The 20422-nt window shown below is 36.2% G+C and overlaps 1 protein-coding gene and 1 long non-coding RNA gene across 2 annotated transcripts in view; one reads left to right on the top strand and one right to left on the bottom strand.

Moving 5' to 3' along the window:
• LOC130543932 (uncharacterized) overlaps window positions 1-20422 on the top strand; it is a 200058-nt gene that overhangs the window by 78709 nt on the left and 100927 nt on the right. The gene's annotated exons all lie outside the window — the stretch shown is intronic.
• The window catches only part of DSG4 (desmoglein 4), a 39360-nt gene that overhangs the window by 8406 nt on the left and 10532 nt on the right, over window positions 1-20422 (bottom strand). The window contains exons 2-12 of the mRNA XM_044382906.3: window positions 17755-17790; window positions 16085-16216; window positions 14279-14434; window positions 13818-13962; window positions 12430-12596; window positions 12037-12171; window positions 10834-11019; window positions 6844-7115; window positions 5389-5528; window positions 3041-3268; window positions 432-737 (exon numbers count right to left, since the gene is read on the bottom strand). Coding sequence (XP_044238841.2) covers window positions 432-737; window positions 3041-3268; window positions 5389-5528; window positions 6844-7115; window positions 10834-11019; window positions 12037-12171; window positions 12430-12596; window positions 13818-13962; window positions 14279-14434; window positions 16085-16216; window positions 17755-17790 — 1903 coding nt within the window. The remainder of the gene's footprint in view (window positions 1-431; window positions 738-3040; window positions 3269-5388; window positions 5529-6843; window positions 7116-10833; window positions 11020-12036; window positions 12172-12429; window positions 12597-13817; window positions 13963-14278; window positions 14435-16084; window positions 16217-17754; window positions 17791-20422) is intronic.

Raw genomic sequence — 20422 nt, forward strand, 5'->3', positions numbered from 1 at the left:
TATGTTTGTGTTGTTCCTTTCATATTTACCCAGATACCACCCTCTTTCTAAGAAAATCTTTAGCTTATAGGGCCTCGGTCAAAGGCACTTTCTCCATAAAGACTCCCAACCTTTCCCACTTGGAGTTGAATTGCTTCTACCTCTCTTAAAGCACTTCGCTGAAATTTTCATGATGGGATTTACTCTATGTTTTGCTGTATTATACTTAGAAATTTGCTTGGCTTTTCATCTCTATGACCCTCACTAATTCTAGTTATCATTACTGAACAAGTATATGCCCTTCTTAGTTCCACTGTTTTTTTCCAAATTCCCATGAGAATTGCTGTAGATACCAAAAGGACATGGCCAAATGAATCTACCCACCCCAGTGAGCCTGCTTACATTCTTATTTTGAAGAACTCCTGAAAAAGGGGCTTTGATCCAGTACTTACAAAGTAGTAGGAGTAGTCCCATGGCGATCATGCCAATCCCTGTTGGTCCGAGACCAACATTTGAACCCCCAGCTTGTTCATCAGTGACAGTCCCATATATGTCACTGGTAGCTGAGCTGCCGTCCTCTACGTTGATGCCCGTGGTACTAGAATACAAGCACATGTGGTTGTTGTCACATTCGCAGGCCTCTAACGCCACAATCTGTGGCAATTCGCATGCTCGGTTATAGCTGTCCTTCACTATGATTGGGATTTGGTAAACTATAGGATTTAAAAGCTGCTCAGCCGTCAGGATTGCAGAGGTAGCTGAAATGGAAGAGAGGAAAGAGAAAATAAATTGAAATTCCTTGGGTAACCCTTCTTAATACCCAAGATTTACCTAGGGCCTGATTTTTTTCATGTTCCCTTAGTCATACGGCCCCCTATACTTATTTTTAAAAAATATTTATAATGAATTGTTTAATACTTCTTTCTAAGGAATTGTTATTTCTCTGAAGCATGCTGGGACCCTGTTGCTTATTTTCCAGAGTAACAATATTTGGCATATTATATGCATGCAGTAAATATTTGTCCAATGAATGAAGAATATCAAGCAGAAAGGAAATATTAGAAGTCTTCTATTTAGGATTACAGTTTGCAAATACCCTCCTTAAGACTGTTGTTTATCTCTTATTCAAAGTTGCTGTTGTTTCATTTAAATTTAAATGATTCCAGTAACTATTATTTTCCTAATTCTTTGTGCTACTATTGCTTATCGATTTGCATGGAAACTTTGCTTAAAACATAGGTTGAAATTTATTTATTAACCCAAGGAGGGCTTAGAGATGATTAAATTTACACCTAAATCATGAATGTTAATTGATTAATCCATAACATGCAATAATTGTGAATATTATGTTTTATTAATTTCATTTAGCTGCATGATAAACCAGCTATGTCTGCTGAAATATGATCCGTGCACAAGGCTAGAGTTAAATAACATGCAATGCCATAGCACATTAGGTGAAAGCTTATTCTGTTCTTTAACACCAACATCGAAATAGGACTCTAGAAAAATTGTCTCCAATGCAATTATATTTTTTATTGGCAAATCTATAATGTAATTTGAATACCTTTACGAACCTCCACATTGAACCTTTTTTTTTTTTTAATGTTTTTACTCATAGTACCTAGGATCTTAATGAGGAAAATGTGGTTAGCAGTTGTTATTTAAGAATGGCATATTATTGGGCTTTATAGGAAGGGTGAATTCAAAGTTGTCTTAATTATAATATGGTTATAGTTATATGGTTATATGGTTATAATATGTACTACTGTTTGCCTGTTTTAATGTGCTTAACTTTTTAAAATATTAAAATGGTTTTGTGGAAAAAAGCTAAAAAGTTTTATTATGAAAACAATTTCCTCTTTTGACTAAGTCCTTAAGGGTGGCATTTTTTTCTGGCATTGTTTTAGGGTTTCTCCATCCTATGAATGGAGAAACTTAGTGGCTTCAGAAAGGTGGGAAATATTTCCTCTCTGGGCTCTGAGGTCTGACCCCCATCCCATCACTCCCTAAAAATCTTTTATTGTTGCCTCAAATGCATATGAAATTAGAGAGCTATTTTAACCCAAATGAGGTCCTCTTACAGTATTTCAGTTTCTATTATATGTTTAACATCTCCGGGAAGTAGAATCTAAGTATATAAAATGTTATGTTGTCTGAAATTTACTCTCAGTACTTTCAGGCATTCATTTTTACATAGCAACAGTTAGCACAAACACACATACTACTCAGACATCTTTACTGTTTAAATACTTTGGTTTATGTGTTTCTTTGTATCTAAATGCTTCACATAATTCTAATTTTAATGCTGTATATACTACATCTTAATAATATGTACTACTGTTTGCCTAACTTGTCTTCCCATATTGAGCAATTTGGACTTAAATTTTTACCTTTACAAAAAGTCTGAAATTGGGGCACCTGGGTGGCTCAGTCGGTTAAGCATCTGCCTTCAGCTCAGGTCATGATCCCAGGGTTCTGGGTTCAAGTCCCACATTGGGCTCCCTGCTCAGTGGGGAGTCAGCTTCTCCCTCTGCCTCTGCCCCCTGCTCATGCACTTGCTCTCTCTCTCTGTCCCTTTCTCTCAAATAAAAAAAAGTCTGAACTTATCACTCTTTCTAAAAAGAATTTCATTGCTCTTATGTGCACCTGAGTAGAAAATATGTATATGTGTCTATGGGATATGTGAGTTTCAGAAACTTATTTGCCTGAAATAATTTAAAATAGGGAATTGTAACACATGGTGAGTTAGTCAAGGGTTCTGTTTATTTCAAACTGATCAAATATTGGTGTAGCACCCCATATATACAAAATGGTAGATAAACTGATATTTACATACTACTATTCGTAATTGCGGTATTGATAAAACATTTTTACTTTTATAACAGTTTAAAAATTTTCTAAATATCCTAAGTGTGAATATGAAAGATTTTCTCACTTATTATGAATATGGCCAAGAATCACAGAAACAGCGATAGAAAGTATTATTACATGTCTTGCCTAATTATTTAGTCATTGTTTTTGCTTTTGGTCTTAAAGATGAGCAAGTTTGCATTCCACTTACCATTTATTGATCTGATATCCCACGAGTTAGCTGTCCCTGGTGGTTGATCAACAACACAGAAGGTATAGGGAGACCCATAAGAATGATCACCAACGTCTCTTGCAGAGATAAGGATCGATGGAGAGGCAATGCATATGTAATCACTTTCAGCAAAAACAACTGGACAGTAATCATTGACATCAGGAACTTCGATACATATGGTTCCTGTTGCCGTTTTCCCAGAGCCATCTGAAACAGCAGAGCATCATGGGTGTTGGGGTTAATGGTGTGAGGGAGAAAACTCTTTCTTATATTCCACGATGATGCCACAGCATAAAGGAATAGCATGAATGACTCCTTGAGGTGGGGCCTGATGGGTTCCTGCTTATTTCAATGACCCGAAGCCACTTTTGCCTTAGTCACTACCTGCCAGCCATGCTGGCTTCTTTTTAGTTCTTGGAACAAGTTTCTTCCTAACCCAGGACTCTTCTGCATTCTATTCATTCTTTCCGAAATGTTTTTCATCTCAATTTCATTTGGCCAACTCCTACACATCCCACGATGCAAAAGTAAATGTCCTTCAGAGAAGCCTCACAGCTTTCTGTTCCTACCCTGTCCCTGTGAACGAGATTCCCAGTCCAGCTTGTGGCCTTCCATTCACAATGCTTATTGAGTTCTGTGTTTGTAGGAAAATAACCACGATTGAAATGCAATAATTGTCTGTGTATTTTTTCTTTCTGTTTTGCTGTTTATTTTAATGCCATCTCTTAGATGCTATTTCTCATTGAAATGGCACTTCTGAAAACAAACATAAATCTGTTAAATTTTTTTCCTAACCTACTTGACACAACTTTTGGGTTAATATAGTTTATTAGAAAGGGCAGCAGACCAAGAAATAAGAATCTGGGCTTTTAGTTCACTTTTCCATCTGGTTGGCTTGGGCCTGTGCAGATACTCTGCTTAGGTACCTAAACAAGGTACCCTTGTTTTTAGCTTTCTGTTGTACATTTTGATAGTTTTTTTCCTCCCTCTTTATTCACTTGATGACTAATTTTTATTCTAGTTTTTGAAGGTATTCACATATGACCAACATGCAAACATAGGCCCTGATCAACATGGTCAGAATCCATTATAGGAATAGGTTTTCTAGAATACTGATAATAGACTATAATATTTCGATAACAGACCCAGGTGTTAAAAGTTACACTCATAGGATGAAGACCAGAACATATGGACCATAATTACTTGGGTATTATCATGGTTTCTTTTCAAGTCTTATACTTCCCCTTTATCTTTTTCTTTGGCCACTGTAAAGCTCAGATATTGATAATACAGACCTATAGTATCTATCTTCTATTAGGTATATATGTGGAACATCTGTTTTCTCTCTTCTGTCCTGATTATTGACCTTTTTCTGTTTTGTTCTGTAGTAGCTGGTTTCCTAGGCACTGTTCAGAGAATGATTAACTACCGATACATAAATTCCTGTTGCAGTCACCAGGAAGAACACTTAATAGATTTTCCCACATGAGAAGCAGCTCAGTTAAAAGTTCGATGTATCTGCACTTATGACTTTTAATTTGGCTCTTATACTTGGAATAATCTTGTGATTTAACATCTTACTTTTGACAACATGACCACTTAAGCTGCACTTACACCGGCCTCTCATTGTAGCTCAGTTTTAGTGGTTCTACAATAACCATACTCTTGGGACACCTGGGTGGCTCAGTTGGTTAAGCATCTGACTCTTGGTTTCCGCTCGGGTCATGATCTCAGGGTCCTGATATGGAGCCCCACCTCGGACTCCAAGCTCAGTACGGAGTCTGCTTGTCCCTCTCCCTCTGCCCCCCCCTCGCCGCCCCCCCTCGCTTGCACACACATGCACAATCTTTCTCTCATAAATAAAAAAAAAATCTTTTAAAAAACCCTTAAAATAACTATACTCTTTGGGACACTGCCTTTCCCAAAGGTCCTCCCACAAATGAACTTTGTATACGTTTTGTAGCACTCACTTTACATAAACATTCCTAACATACTCTGAAAGTTGGATTAAACATCTCAAGAAATGAGGCCATAAGCAGAAACTGAATTCTACTTTTAGACTTAAACTTTTATGGTTTATGCTGTAAGTCACGTACATTTCTTTTTTGGAAGTAGGTAAAATAAATTATGATTTAAATGTAAATTATGGTTGTGAGTGTACTGAGTTCAGTTCTTAATGTAAGATATTTAGAACTCTCTATAAGTCTTGCAGACAGACACACTAAATGATGTATTTTATTAGAGTCAATCTCATAGCAATATGAGAATTACATTTATATTTAATGGAATAATAATTTTATTAAAATATTGAGAAGAAATTTTCTTACCGTCTATAGCGAGGATCTCTGCTGTGTATATCCCGTTGGTAATATATTTTGAGTTCTTATCAAATTCCCTAGAAAATTGTATCTCACCAGTCCGTGAATCTACTTTTAACCAGCTGCCTGCATCATGTCCTATGATATACCTGTTTTTAAATAATGAAATTCATCATTTGCTCATATGAAAGTTAATAATTTTAAGTCATATACATTGTGTTAAACATAAATATGGTGTTTGTACGCTTTATGGTGATAATTGCCTTGGTTTGTAAAATGTATATATATCAATAAAATTTTAGTGTTGAACTTATTAATACACAGGTTCACAACAGAGTTTTAAAATTTCATGATTCACACTCTTCTAGCTCTTACTATAATCCTTAGTAAAATGTGTGAGTCTCTTTCAGGTTTATTTATTATAGCAGTATCTACTGAGGGAATATCCTTTACTCATTTTTACATGTGATGTACTTTGTTTTTCCTAGATTTTAAGGCATATTAGTTTTAGGGTACCTCGCTGTTGGCCTGTTAGGGGTTGTGGTATTACATCAATATCATATCATATCATATCATATCATATCATATCATATCATAATATAATGGATTCAAAGTGCTTGACCTTAGTGAAGATCTGGCCTCTGTACCAGGCACAATTTCAAGCATCTAAGGCGTGTATCTGACACATCCTTTTCCTTTATCCCATACTGAGAGACTTCATAATTTTTGTTGTCTGTCAATTTGTCTATTAAGTAATCAGAACTGTTAATATCAAAGTAATTTACATGTCAATAGACTCTTTACTCCTAAAATATTAGGAGGAGGAAAAGAAGAAAGATAAGGAAAGGACACAGAGAATACTTACATATTTCACTAGAGTCGTTTTCTAGAGTATCTTGTAACATAATGTAATTCATGTATAATCTGTGTACCTAGTGCCTCGAATGCCTATCTTTCTATTTCTCCACTTCTGACTTTCTTTGTACTCATCAGATTTTTGAAACACCTGTGTTTCGGCTTCTTCTATTATCTTTTCTCTTCCTTTTGAGATTAGCCCCCAAGTCATTAGGTAACACAAGTTTTAAGGAAACAAGCAGTGATTCATCTTTTATGATGTCTCATAGTTTACAATAGGCTTAATCAGCCTGGGGCAGGGGTGGTAAAAACTGGCCACATAAGATTAGAGAGACGCAGAGTCTCTTAGGAAGCCCTTTGACCTTTTGTTTCTCCCTGGACACAATTACCTTTCTAACCAGTTGGAAGCCATATTGCCTCTAAAATACTATTAAAATCTTGGAAAAATGTCAGTGCCACAAGAGTGTTCTAAAACAAGCAAATGAACAAGAGAAGCAAAGCAAAACTCAAAAAGGACTTCAACCCACATAGTCTAGCACGTTCTGTGTGAGCTAACGCTGGACAGAACCACATTTTATCACTTTGACATGAATGCAGTATTTGTGGTACCTGACATTTGTGGCAGGATTTCCTGTGTCCAAATCTGTAGCCGTGTATGTGCCAAGTGCGTAATTCAATAAGGAATTCCCTCTTATTCCTTCTCGTATACTGAAGGTCATAGAATTTGGTTGAAATGTGGGTCCTTCTTTCACATTAACCACCTGAATTCTCACAGGGATTGAGTGCATTTGGAATCGAGAGGCAACTGAGTGGTGAAATTCAGCTTGGTTTTTCACTCCGATACCAAGATGAATATTAGGCATTTGTTCATAATCCAGCATCTGAAATGATAGAAAGTAAAAAATTCCAAAACAGCAAAAGAACTCTCTTTTGATAGAATAAGTACCCATGATAAGAAAGCAACACATTGAGAGTGAATTCCAGGAGCTATGTAATTCAAATTTTTAGTGGATAAAACTTTACTAATCACTGCATCAGATATTTCAGACAGGTTACTCCCTTTATCTCTCGGCATAATCAGGTATGTAGGTCATTTAGGCCTGTGACTTCAGTTGGACTCAAATCCTGGAGTTTTAAACTTCTTATGTAAAAACACTGAAGTCAAAAATCATCTCCTTCCAAATGAGAAACATAAACAATAAACTTACATGAAATAAAAAGGGGTTTGCAACTGGGGAATGAATAAATAGGACCCAGGTTTTCTTTGTAGAATCCACATCTGAGAATCTCTTGAAATCAGCGGAATAAAGGAGCCAATATATGTGATGTATATGAACATGTAATTTAAAAAAAAATGATGCAAACAACTTCTAAAGGAAAATTCATGATTATTAAATGCAGCCCCAAACTATAATTTCATTGTGCTGGGTCTGGTGGACAAGATTTCTTCACAGGGCACATTCAAATAAGTGAATACCTTTCCCAGAGAAAAGCCACCTTTGAAATGGGTTCTTTGGATAAAAGGTGAATGGAACCTTTTGATCCAGAATGATTGATGTGGTGACATGAAAAGTCACCACCAACAATTCAGCACAGAGCTGACTGTGAATTGCGTACTAAAAAATGGAGTTTTGGTTGGAAGAGAGTTCCCTCTTGTACAGTGAGTGAAAAAGCAGTTGTGAAAAAGGGAGTCCTGGACAAAGTCTGTTTAGAAGTGTTCTAGAAGCTAATGTAAGCATCCCTTGCATCACATTTACCAACAACAGAAGTCAAGATAACAGTGCCATCAGCAAGACCGTGAGGTAAATCTCTGCTTCTCAAGGAAATTCTATGGCATCATAAATATTTTCTCAGTATATTTTAGTTGATTTCTTCAGAAGAGCTAATAAGATGGAAGTAGTCACAGGAATTCAATTGCGACCTTATTTGGGGCCAGCTCCACATGATTTTCTTAGATTTCAGCTCAAACCCTTCAGGTTTGGGATTTTGATTCTTTTGTACATCTGTTCTCCTCCCTGATCCACACGATGCCTCGCACAGAGGCGACTATGAATGTTGTACTCAAAGATAGAATTTCGATTGGAAGAAACCACTCTTCTATAACTCAGTTTTCATTTTCTAGAATTCCATGTTGTTCTTAAATAAATGAAAGATCTGAGATCCTCTCTTCTGGTAGAGAAATCTCTTGGGGCTCTTTTGTGCATACACACGAATGTGGTTTTTGTTTGTCAGAAGAGTTCTTTCCCTTTTGAATAGATGTGGTGAAAAATATATTAATATGTATATAACATTGTGCCAATTATAGACATTCACAGAATATAGTGACAGGAAATTGGTTGGGGCTAATCTTCCCTCCAAGAGGGAAGATAAAAAGCAGAGGAAAGGCACAGAGCCTGTCTTACATCCTTTGCAAGTGGGACCTTTTATCAAGAGTTTTGTGCTTGTGTGCAGAGGTCAGGATTGGGCGAAGAGCAGTGAAAACAACCACGAGAACAGTTACCTGTTACAACAATCTAAGTCAATGATGAAGATGGTAAGAAGATGGGTAAGAATTATATGACATGTCTAGATCTTGGTTGTTAACTGAGATGCAAGGTTGAACAAATTCTGATCGCTGGCAACAAACTTGACTAAATATTCAGAATATGATAGGATGGTAGGTGATTTCTCATCTCTTCCTTATCTATGTTAATTCAGCAATGGCTTCTATTCTTGTTCCCTCATTTCCATTTTTACTGCTGTTGCCTTAGATCAGGTAGCACCTCAGGACTTGATTAATATATAATTAGTTTCTTAACTTTAATCTTTCCGGAGTAGAACTCATAATGTGACTGCTATTTTTTTTTTTAATATCCCCAAGTTTTCTTGGTCTAGAAGTAGGGATTAGTAAAATTGTTTGGGTGAGAGCAGATAGTAAATATTTTAGGCTTCGGAGGTCATACGCATTTTTTTGTCTTAAACATTCAATTCAGCTGTTGGAGGATAGAAATGGCCATAGAAAACAATGAATGAGTATGGCTGTGTTTCAATATAATATAATGTGCAAAAGGGTGGCAATTCATATTTGGCCTTTGGGCTACAGTTTGCTGACCTATGGCCTAAAGCAATATTTCTCAAACAGGATGGCTCTAGTACATTCTTAGAGTCCTTGTGTTCTCTTCAGGAATTTTGAAATTTTGTGTGTTCATTTAAATGACAATCTCAGAAGGTATACATAGATATTTTCCATAATTTTGGTGACCACTTCATAAATTAATACAGTGCATGATTTCAGTGCTGGTGATTGTGTTTTGTAGTAAAAAAAGTAATACTTCAATTGCTCCAGACAATTGCAAAAAGAATGGAGAAAGACTGTATATAGAAATGATATGAACTGGGAAGATCAGTAGGGGAAGGAAGGGATAAAGAAGGGGGGGTGATCAGAAGGGGGAATGAAGCATGAGAGACTATCGACTATGAGAAACAAACTGAGGGCTTCAGAGGGGAGAGGGGTGGGGGAATGGGATAGGCTGGTGATGGGTAGTAAGGAGGGCACGTATTGCATGGTGCACTGGGTGTTATACGCAACTAATGAATCATCGAACTTTACATCGGAAACCGGGGATGTACTGTATGGTGACTAACATAATATAATAAAAAAAATAAAAAAAAAAAAGAAAAAAAGGAAATGATATGTTTGCATTAGATGAAGGCCAAATGGCTTCCTGGTTTATAGTAATTGGGATAAAGAAAAGTAGTAACAGAATGGAATCATTGCAGTTCACACTTTGTACCAAATTAAATGTGTGCATTTGTCTATTAGTATATATTTTCATAACTGTACGTTCTGTTAACGTTGTTAGTAGTAATTTTGTTTGAGAAAAACATTAATTTCCCTTATTACATTAAAGTTCATTTGCATCTCACTGGTTTGCAGGTTTACTTGTTTCTAATTTGTATTTTTAGATTTTATTCCTGTCCAAAAGGTAAAATCATAAAGTAGTTTAAGAAAAATTAATTTATAGGAAAGTCAAATGAGAGCAACTCTAACTCAACATCTTTGTTCTTACATCTTTGTTTCCTTCCATGAACACTCTGCTGCAGCCTCAAAGAATTGCTCGCAGTACCCTGGGCATGGTTTACCTTTCCTCCCCTCAGTGAGTTTGCTCATTTCAGTTCTCATATTAGCAATCTCAGTTGTAAGGTCTTGCTTAAGCTGTATTCTCTGCACAAAACCTTTTCAGACAAATCCAGCTCAGAAAGATCTTACCTCTTAGTAATTATTTTATATTTCACCCATTTGGCTATTAATTAGGTTTAACGTTATAACATTTATACGACTTCTTTGTTTTTAACTTGTTATCTAATTCAGGAGTGCATGCCTTGTCTTCTCAACTAGATATTGGGCTCTGTGAGAACAAAACACCCTCCTTATTTCTTACTGCTCTTGGTAGTAAGGAGCGTGTTGCTGAGCTGCAAGTCTCAGATTGACATAGTGAGCTAACTCACGGCACTTGTCCACATACATAGTATTGAAGGTTATGGAGTGTTTTTTGGAGGTATATTCTGTCTGTAAGAGTATTTTAAAACTTTAGAAGTATTGCAGATCCCATACTGTACCTTGACGACTTTCAAAATGCCCTCATTGGTTTGTGGGTCTGTTTGGATATCAAACCAATTCCCATCATTTCCGGAGAGAATTAAAAATTTTGCCAGCCAATTATCGGTGCCTTCTTCATCGAGATCAATTGCTTGTAATCGTATCAGTTCTGAATTTAGACAGTTCTCTTCAATACTTGCTGAATACTGAAATGACGTAGATCAATTTTATAATCAGCAAAGTTTCAAAAGAGGAAAGATATTTACTAATACACAACTGTCATTTAAGATACTAACAACAAACTCTGTCAATAATTTTTGCACCATTATTAAATGCCATACATTCTAATCAGAAATATAAGAATAAAATGATTATAAGATAATAAAACTGATTTTTTTGTGGTGTATGTGAAGTCAAGGTCAAGCTTGTTCCATTTTTCTTGCTTATTTTTAATTTTCCTTAAGTTACTTCCTCCTTTTACTATGAAGGGTCAGATGGTAATATTTTAGGCTTTGTGAGCCAGAAAGTTCATGTTGGAACTAGTTATCTCTGCTGCTATAGGATCAAAGCACCCACAGACAACATATAAAGGAATGAGTCAAGTTGTGGTCCAATAAAACATTTTTTTTTAACCAAAATAGGTGGTGAGCCAGATTTGGCCTTGCTATTTTCAAATTTATGCTTCCTTATGCCTAAAGATGAAGGTGTAAATTGAGAATGTCTGGGACTCTTGTAGAATTAATTCAGCAAATTATCAGGCCCATAAAGATAGATCAATAATGTTACATGATTCCTAGATTTATATTAATAAAATCCCACATTTCTATAAGTAGAGCATATGGAGGGGATGGTCTGCTGCTTTCACAGATGCGAGTTGCAGAGAATAGTGACTCAGAGGTAAACATGCACTAGTAAGGTATATTATTATTTTTTAATGAAATACAATTGAAATACACTATCATTTTAGTTTGATGTACAATGTAGTAATTTGATGTTTATATACAGTTTGAAATGATCACCATAGTAGGTCTAGTTACCACACAAAGTTAGTACAATATTATTGATTATATGAGGTCTATTATTAGTATACGTAAGAAGTTCCAAGGTTTACACAGCAAAGCTGAGTCCATCCATACATATAACAGAATCAAGCTCACAAACTAGCAGGAAAGCAATCAATTACTGACACTTCGGGAAAAAGGATTATAAGAGTAACAACTTACAGAAGATTTCTCCAAGGTGGGGAAATTATCGTTGACATCTAAAACCTTGATTCTACAGTCGCACTCAGAAGACAGTCCATCTGCAGCTCCGTCTCGATCTGAGCCCCTCACGAGGAGGTTATACATACTGTGTTGCTTAAGATGAAAAAGAATTGTAAGACTTAGATCTCCTTTTGAATGAAATCCAACACATTCTGATGTTGTTCTTCCAATTTCCTTTTTATAATTTTATGTAAGACTTTAATTTTTTCTTCTTATAGTTTTCATTGAAAAGTCATGGTTGGAATATCCTTCCCTCCTTTATAGGAGGAAGGGCATACTTAGGTCATTTTATCTTTGTTTTTTGAAAATGGAATTCTTTATTTCTTATCATTCATTCATAGAAGGCTTTACCTCTCTGTCAAGGAAACTGGACATCGTGCAGACTTCTCCAGTGTGCCTGTTCAGGATGAACATTGGTGCACCTGCTGGCTCCTGAGAGATGATCTTATAGGCTATTTTAGAATTCAGATGATTGTCTTCATCTGCATCTGTGGCACTTAACTTTACAACCAGTGTGTCTAGGAATGAAGATGGAGGTGGAGAATGTTTGGGGCTCTGTTAGAATCAGTTCAGCAAATCATCAGGCATAGGAGGAAAGAGTGGTTGGCCTTCCCCGGAATTTTCTTTTGTTTTAGTTCCCATGAGAATATAGTATCATAACTTTCAGCTACACCCTTGACTGCAAAAATAATGGTGGTTAATATCCTTTACAGTTTATAAATCCTTTACAGTTTATAAAGTACTTGCACTCTTTACGTGATTAAATGGTAAATTAGAAGCAAACGAAAGTAATCATTAATGAATGAGAAGTTCCATAGCCTTGATCATAAAGCTGAAAAGCGGATTTTATCAATTTGTTTTTGCTGTGGTCGTGTGACATTATTTTAAAATGCTAAGTAAGAAAGATTGTAGCTTGATTAAATTCAATGTTAAGATTATTTATTGAGCACCTATTTTCTTTATTTTTGTTCATCCAGAAAGTAGAGAATTACTGTTGGTTGCCTTGGAGGATGATAGCACTTAATTGATTAGTCAAAAACATATAACTATTCAAATGAAGATCTGTCCACAGGAATAGAAAAAGTTCTTAATTATTCATAGGGACAAAGAACAAGCATCTTAGGCGGTCCTCAACGGAGAACAGAGGAAAATAGCGACATAGGACAAGCATAGAAAAGGAAAGATGTTTAGGAGAACCAATAGAAGGAGGTGGAAAAAAGTATTGGAGCTGGAGATGGAATTAAGCAGGATGGAAAAAGTGAAAAAAATGAGAGAATGTAATGTAGCTTGCTGTGTAGACTGTGAAGAACCGGTAATTACTCTCTGGGATCAACCTGTTGGATACTGTTGGAAATGACCTTCCATCAATCTCTGGTGTGCTTCAGCCCAGAACTTGAGGAATAGACCAGCACAAAGCCCTTTTCCACATGCATGGTTTCTTCTTTAGTTTATTCATTTTGATTAAGTTAATCATGAGTCAGTAACAACCTTTAAGGAAGGCGCTAAAGCTCCTACTAAATCACATGTATAAGAATTCTCCACAAACAAGAGGATATTTAGCATCTTAGACATGTTTTTTTTTTTTTCTAGGTCAGTTTTAAGCTAGAATTTGTGGGGTTTATTCAAAATACAAGTTTGACTTTTCTGATCTTTAAATTACCTGTGTGTCAATTTCCTACAGCTTTTGGCCAAGAGAAATCTTTGTGGTATAACGCAGAGAGGGAGTGTCATCTACTTACTTGCATCACTGTTTTCTTCAATGCTGGCTGTGTACACGTTTTGTGTAAAAACTGGAGGGTTATCATTTATGTCCATAACCTTGACCCTAAGCTCAAGAGGTCTTTCTAAATCTTCACCCCGTGAATTCAGAGCCCGGCAATAGATCTGTGGAGAGTTGGGGGAAAAACTGTCGTTTTCCATCAAAGGAAATTAAGTAACATAGTCAAAAAAATATTTCAGGAAATATGCAGGGAAACAATTTACTTAGTGAATTCAGACTATATTACAGTGTATTAATTTAAACATTATCAAGACATTTGATGGCAAACCAATGCAACATGCCAGACACTCTTGAACTATAAACTTATGTTTTCATACTCTTTTCATCTCTTCAATCCCTTTATTTGGTTTCAGCTTTACAGTGTTTTAAAAGGGGAAGAATAATAAAATGCATAATTTAAAACACACTGTTGTGACTTACCAAGAAAAGTGGAGTTATCTCTCTGTCTACCACTGAAGTGATGTTAATTTCCCCAGTTCGAGGATTAATGGTGAACACTCCGTAAGGTGGTCGATCAATTCCTACGCCAGAGATGCGGTATGTAATCTTCTGGTTCGCTTCACAGTCTGATCGAATCTATAAAGAAAATGGCTAGGACTGTGATCTTATTGAAAGTAGATTATGAACTGCAGAGTATAATAAAATGAGAAGGGAATAGCTTTGTAGCCAGATGGGCTTTGGGTTGAAACCGGGCACCATGATTTACACCTGTGTGACCTTGGAAAGCTCACTTAACTTTGCCAAGTATCAGTGTATAATGGGATAATCCCACCTACATCCTAGGTTTGTTGTGGAGATTGTATGAAGTAACATATATACACCCCACCCCAATGCCTGGCATAAGGCACATACACGCTTGATGCTAGATTTGTTATTGTTAACAATACATTTTTCAGTTCTCTGATTTTCTTTGCATATAAAGAGTTTGACAGAAGAAATCACCATCTTTAGTATTTCTTAAAAGGTTTTGTCATATTGATATGTACCTTGACTAGACTTTAGTTGGAGATTTAATCAAAATTATAGATAACTCAAGAAAACCAGAAGAGAAACACATTGTTTAGAGATAATTTTTTGAATTGAAACCTACCATGTCATTCGTTCACCTGCCAAATAGATTTTATGGCACATATTCTGCCATATAGGTTTTGTTTTAATAGTTTTATATATATTGCTCATAAATTTAAACAAAGATAGTTTAAATTTTTAAATCTCACCTGTATACTGAAGATGAGAACATTCAGCAATACTAAGATTTATGACCCAAATATCCACAACTAAATAAAGGCAACTGGAAATACAACATGGATTAGCACCACTCTAACCCAGAGATCTTATTTGTGTAGATGAAAATCTAGGAAATCCTCCAAATGCAATAAAAAGAAAAGAATATGCCATACGGTGAGAGTGAAGTAACCTAAAGTCATAACTGTGAGTCAGAAGGAAACAATAATTATTTAAAGCGTTCCAAAAATTTCCCAAATTCTGGAAAAATTCCCAGAGAATATATAATCTCTTCTTGAGCTAAGGTTGTATTTGTCAAATCACTGCTTACTGTATATATATGTAAAACTTTATATGTACATTTAAACAACGTATAAATGTAAAGCTTTCAGGAGAATTCTGGTTGATCACTCTACTGATTTCACTAGTGGGCAAGGCCGAGATGCCTGAAAGAGCTAATTAGTGATACTGCTAAAGTGGATCCCGTTCTTCACAGGTTAATTTACTACACTTTCTTCCCTTAAATTTCCTTCCTTATTAATTACCATTATTTGGTATACTTTTTAAGTTTCTCCTGATTTCTGGATATAGGAATCTAGTGGGAACTTTTAACACTTTCCTTTCTTGGAGAGAATTAATTCATACTGTAAACCTTTGATTTGGGGGAGGGATAGTCAGAAGATTATTACTACATGCATACATTTCCTAAAACATGTAGATAAGACAGATAAGCAAAACACGAATAGATAAAGCCCCGTTGTGCTGGAGATCCAGGTCTCTCTTTTAGGATCACTCAAAGACTCTCTGCTCTGTATCAACTCTCCAAAGGTGATATTCAAAACAGTGCCTCACCAGCATGAGCAGATGACTACACGTCACCCATCTTCCTAAATCACTATGCAGTAGTGAAGGCTGCAGATCTCCAAAACATCTGAGGGCTTTCCTGCTCTGCAAAATCATTTGTTATCAGCACAGCATGCTCCTGTTTATTTCATCACTTACTCTGGCAATCGGATTCCTCTTGGAGTTGTCCTCTCCTTCTCTACAGGCAGCAGCAAACTTGATCCACTCCCGCTTTTGTCTTCTGACGGTCTGCCATTTTGTAGTGCCATTTTCAATGTCTAATTCTTTCACCTTATGCAAAAATAGTTCACGTTTTGTACAGTGTTAGTACAGTTTTACTTAGGAAGGACATTTATTCAACATTATAAGGTGCACCCAGAAGAAGCAATGGTATTGAGTTTGAGAAACAAAGAAGGAGTTTACCAATTTATGACTCTACATAGGTATAGCCTGATCATGTGCCTACCTACTTCTTTTGGAATCATCTCACTTCTAACTATCTGATTCTAGTGAAACAAATTTCATTAGCTATGTGTGGTGCTCACAATGTCTTATACTGGATGATATGTTATGATTTTTCTTTTTTCAATCTGTCCTCAACATGTGGAGACCTTGCCTGCCTCACTCCTTGAACTCTGATCAGGCTTTCTGGTCTCTAGAGTTTAAAAGACTACTAGTGTTCCATTGAGTACATCCTGTGCAAAAGGAAAGTTGTGCTGGTGAGTATGTTCACCTAAAAGAGGGAAAGGATTTTTCTTTTCTGTTGGTAAGGACATCACTTTGTCTAAGCACCCAAATATATTATTGTAGGATTAGAAGAATATTTTAACTGAATTGATGGTACTTGTGATAATCCCATGGACAACTCTTGGCTTCTCAATGTTGTCCATTTGTATTTCTGCTTGCTATATGTTTTTCTCTTTGTAGTCTTATGTTGCTTTTGTTGGAGGACGTCTAACAATTTTATAGTATTCAAGAGTTTAATGTTACCACATGCATAAACGTTTGTATACATGTGTAAATAAATGCATATATTTATATGTGTAAATATATGTATAAATTTTTTAGTAACTCCTAATGTACTTATTTGAGACACAGATGATTGTAGGTTTGTTTAAGCTAGGGCTTCATTTAATTAGCACTTTGTGGGAAGGAAATGTTCCTTGTGAATGGAGCTTATCCTTTCAAGAACCAAAGCATGTACGTTTTCCTCCCATTTTGATACGACTTCCTGAAACGTACCACATATTCGGTATTTTGTCAACAGACATTAGAAAAGTAATTTTATTTTCTTCAGTGATTTGAGACAATCATAATGAAAGTTTAACCACTGTAATAAAATAAAGCCCTCCCAGAGATGGAGGACAGTAGCTTTATTTCCTGAACCCCACTCTAAATGGCACCAAATTCTCTGTTGTTCTACTTAGTTATGATTACATATTTTTTTACTTTTATATCTTTCCCTCATTGATTGACCATCAGTTGTCTTTCTTGATGATGTAAATGTCTAAAGATCCTCTTCCCATCCTAATGTGTTACTGTGCTTCTTCTGTTTGGCTTTAAGTTGGGAAATGTATGGATAAACTACTAATAGAGTTTGAAAAGTAGGCGTTACTATGACACTGAGCTGTCATAAACCACGCCTGTAAACATGTGTATTTGGGAGTATGGGTTTACCATTGCTATTTCAGTTTGGCAGAAGTTCTTTCTCTTACCTTTTATCTAGATGATTATGATTTCAAATATTCTGATATTTGATATACGATGCATTACAAAATTCCATTTTTCTTTCAATTTTAAATCAAGAAAATAGTTTTATTATACATTACCTCAACGATAAATTCGCTGTTTACTTCCAGCACCACCTGTTATAGAAGGCACAACATTAACAAAAATTTGCATAATTAAAGGAAGCAGTGTCATAAAACCATTGACAATGGTCTTTTAGTAATTCATTTCTTAAATATACATTTTGTTCATACTATGGAATAAACATGGGTAATACAAAATAAATAATAGAATTTTTGCCCTCCAAACGTTTTAAACTTTTAGTGAAGAAAAACACATAATTACAGCAAGGCAGGTTAGGATGCATGCTTTAACAGAGACATCCATGGGCTCAGTGGGAGGATGCAGCAGACCACTCAAGTGATCAAAGTGAATTTTGGTAAGGCCTTGTAGGAGAGTAGGGATGAAAAGGGTTCTGCTTTTAAGGATGAAGTTGCTTTGATAAGAGGAACTGATGAAAAAGAAAATTTCAGCCAGAGTAAAACATGAGCATAGGTGTAAAGGACATTCTAGAAATGATCAATAATATTATTAGCTAGAAGGTAGAGGAAGTATTAAGGAGACATGGGAAACAAGGTTTGGAATGTCAGTTTGGAAACAGATCATGAAGTGCTTTATATACCAGATTCAGGAGTTTGGACTTTATTGCATAAGAGACTGGGAGTGACAAAAGTGGTGTGCATAAAACATGGCATTGAAACACAGGTAGATTTTAAAGGAAAAGACTGGAAGTTGAGACACTTAGGAATTAGCAGTTGCTTGGGTAGGACATAGTTAGAACATCAACTGTTCTAACTACGCTGAAGTGGCAGTGGAAAGGAGAGAGGACAGAGATGTTCCCAAAGGACTGATAGGGCTTATGGACCGTGGGTGCCAGGGGAGGAAGGGTCAGATGGCTCTGGTGGTGTAAGCTTGACTTTCAGGGACAATTGAAGTGCTAGTCATAGAAACAGAAAATTCATCAGTAGAGTGTCACTGCAGTGAGAGGATTACTGATGTTTGTTTTATTTACTTTCAATGTGATTCTAAAATTGGGGATAGATATCAAAGCTAAAAAAGTAGAATTTTCCAAGATGAGTGTTATTTAAAGTTAAAGGAAATGAGGATATTACATTAAATGGTTTAAAGTAAATGAAGTAGGCAGGGAATGAAATCTTATGGGAGATGCTTATATTTGTGCATTGTACAGAAGGAAGAAGTCTAAAAGCAGAGGGCTCTGAGAGACTAAGGACAGAGAGAGATCAAGGGACCAGGGTTGTGGGTGCACAGCACATTTGGTCAATGTCAGAATGCTAGAAAGTGGCAGTGATTGTGGTGATTGTAGTGGGTTGGTGAGGAAGCTGACTTCAGAAAGGAGAGATTGGATAAGTAGTTAGAAAAGTAGCAAGAAAGGAAGCAGAATGAGTGGAGTGCAGTGATAAGAGGTTAGACAAAGAGGGAATATTTAATGATTTATGTGCATAGCAAGGTCAAGGTGAATGGGAAATGAGAAGGTCATGGGATCTTAAAGCAAGCAGTCATTGCTAACTTTTTCTAGTGGCATAAGCCAAATTACAGGAGTCAAGGGATGAATTATTGAAAAAGTGGAATAGCAATCATAGATTACGTTTTCAAGTTAGGAGATAAAAGAAATGCAGAGGTAAGATGCAATTTGAGGAGTTAATTAGATCAAGACACATTTTTTTCATGTTGGAAAATCATGACCAAATATACAATTTAAAGGGGGAGGAAAAGGGGTTTGTGGAGAAAGAATGATAGGAGGAAAAGGAGAAAGAGAGGGGGAGTAGGAGGAAGAAATCAAGGAACAGTTACAATGGTAATTAAAAGAGAATAGGAATGACTGGATTAAAACTGTGAGTAAAAGAGACTTGCTAATGAGGTAGATTATTTCTTCCTTTGAAATAGAAGAATAAAGAGAGAAAATCATTTTGAGGTATAATTGAAGGAAAATTATACCAACATTTGGTGGAGTTGGAGTGAGCAAGAATGGGGAAGGGTGAGGGAAAGTGACAGGATGCCAACTAATGCCTTAAATCAGGAGCAGTGGGCCCACCTAGAATTCTTGATTTAGGGAACACTTGAGCACAGAAAGTTAGAAACAGAGGAAGCCAACTATTAGTCCATAGCTTTGAAGAGTTTGAAGACTAGTTGAGATGAAGCAAGAATATGATGTGCAGCCCACCTGTTTTGTGCCTTTTCTAATAGAACTTGGCAGCCTAGGAGCAGAAAGAGGAGGAATGTGAGGGCTCTCCTTTAGTTGGGGATTGTTACCATGGCAGACTGGAGATTCAGAGAGGGGATAAGGTACTATTGTGAACTCCAGTGAGTCGGGGAGCAGAGTAAAACCAGGGAGAGACTAGAGAGAGGTTGGGATGGGGTAGAAGGTGCAGAGCAAATCTGCAGGTGTGAGGGGTGTGTAAGAGGAAGTGGGGGTGTGATGGGGATTTAGAATCCACCTGTGTCCAGAAAAGGGAAAAATACAGATTAGAAATTTGCCAGTGGGACATCGTATTTCCTCTTAATTCACTTTCTCCCTCACATGTACTTTTATTAGACATTAGCAAAATATCTAGACTTGGAAAAAAAGTTCAGTATTTAATAGAAGATGGTTTTATTTGATTGCAAAGGATGTTTTGTTTCATAATAAATAATGCCTTTTGGGGGTTAGGTATTTTTTTGCTGTTAGAAAATTAGATGATTCTGGAAGGC

The sequence above is a fragment of the Ursus arctos genome, unplaced genomic scaffold, assembly GCF_023065955.2.
Source record: "Ursus arctos isolate Adak ecotype North America unplaced genomic scaffold, UrsArc2.0 scaffold_17, whole genome shotgun sequence".
NCBI lineage: Eukaryota > Metazoa > Chordata > Mammalia > Carnivora > Ursidae > Ursus > Ursus arctos.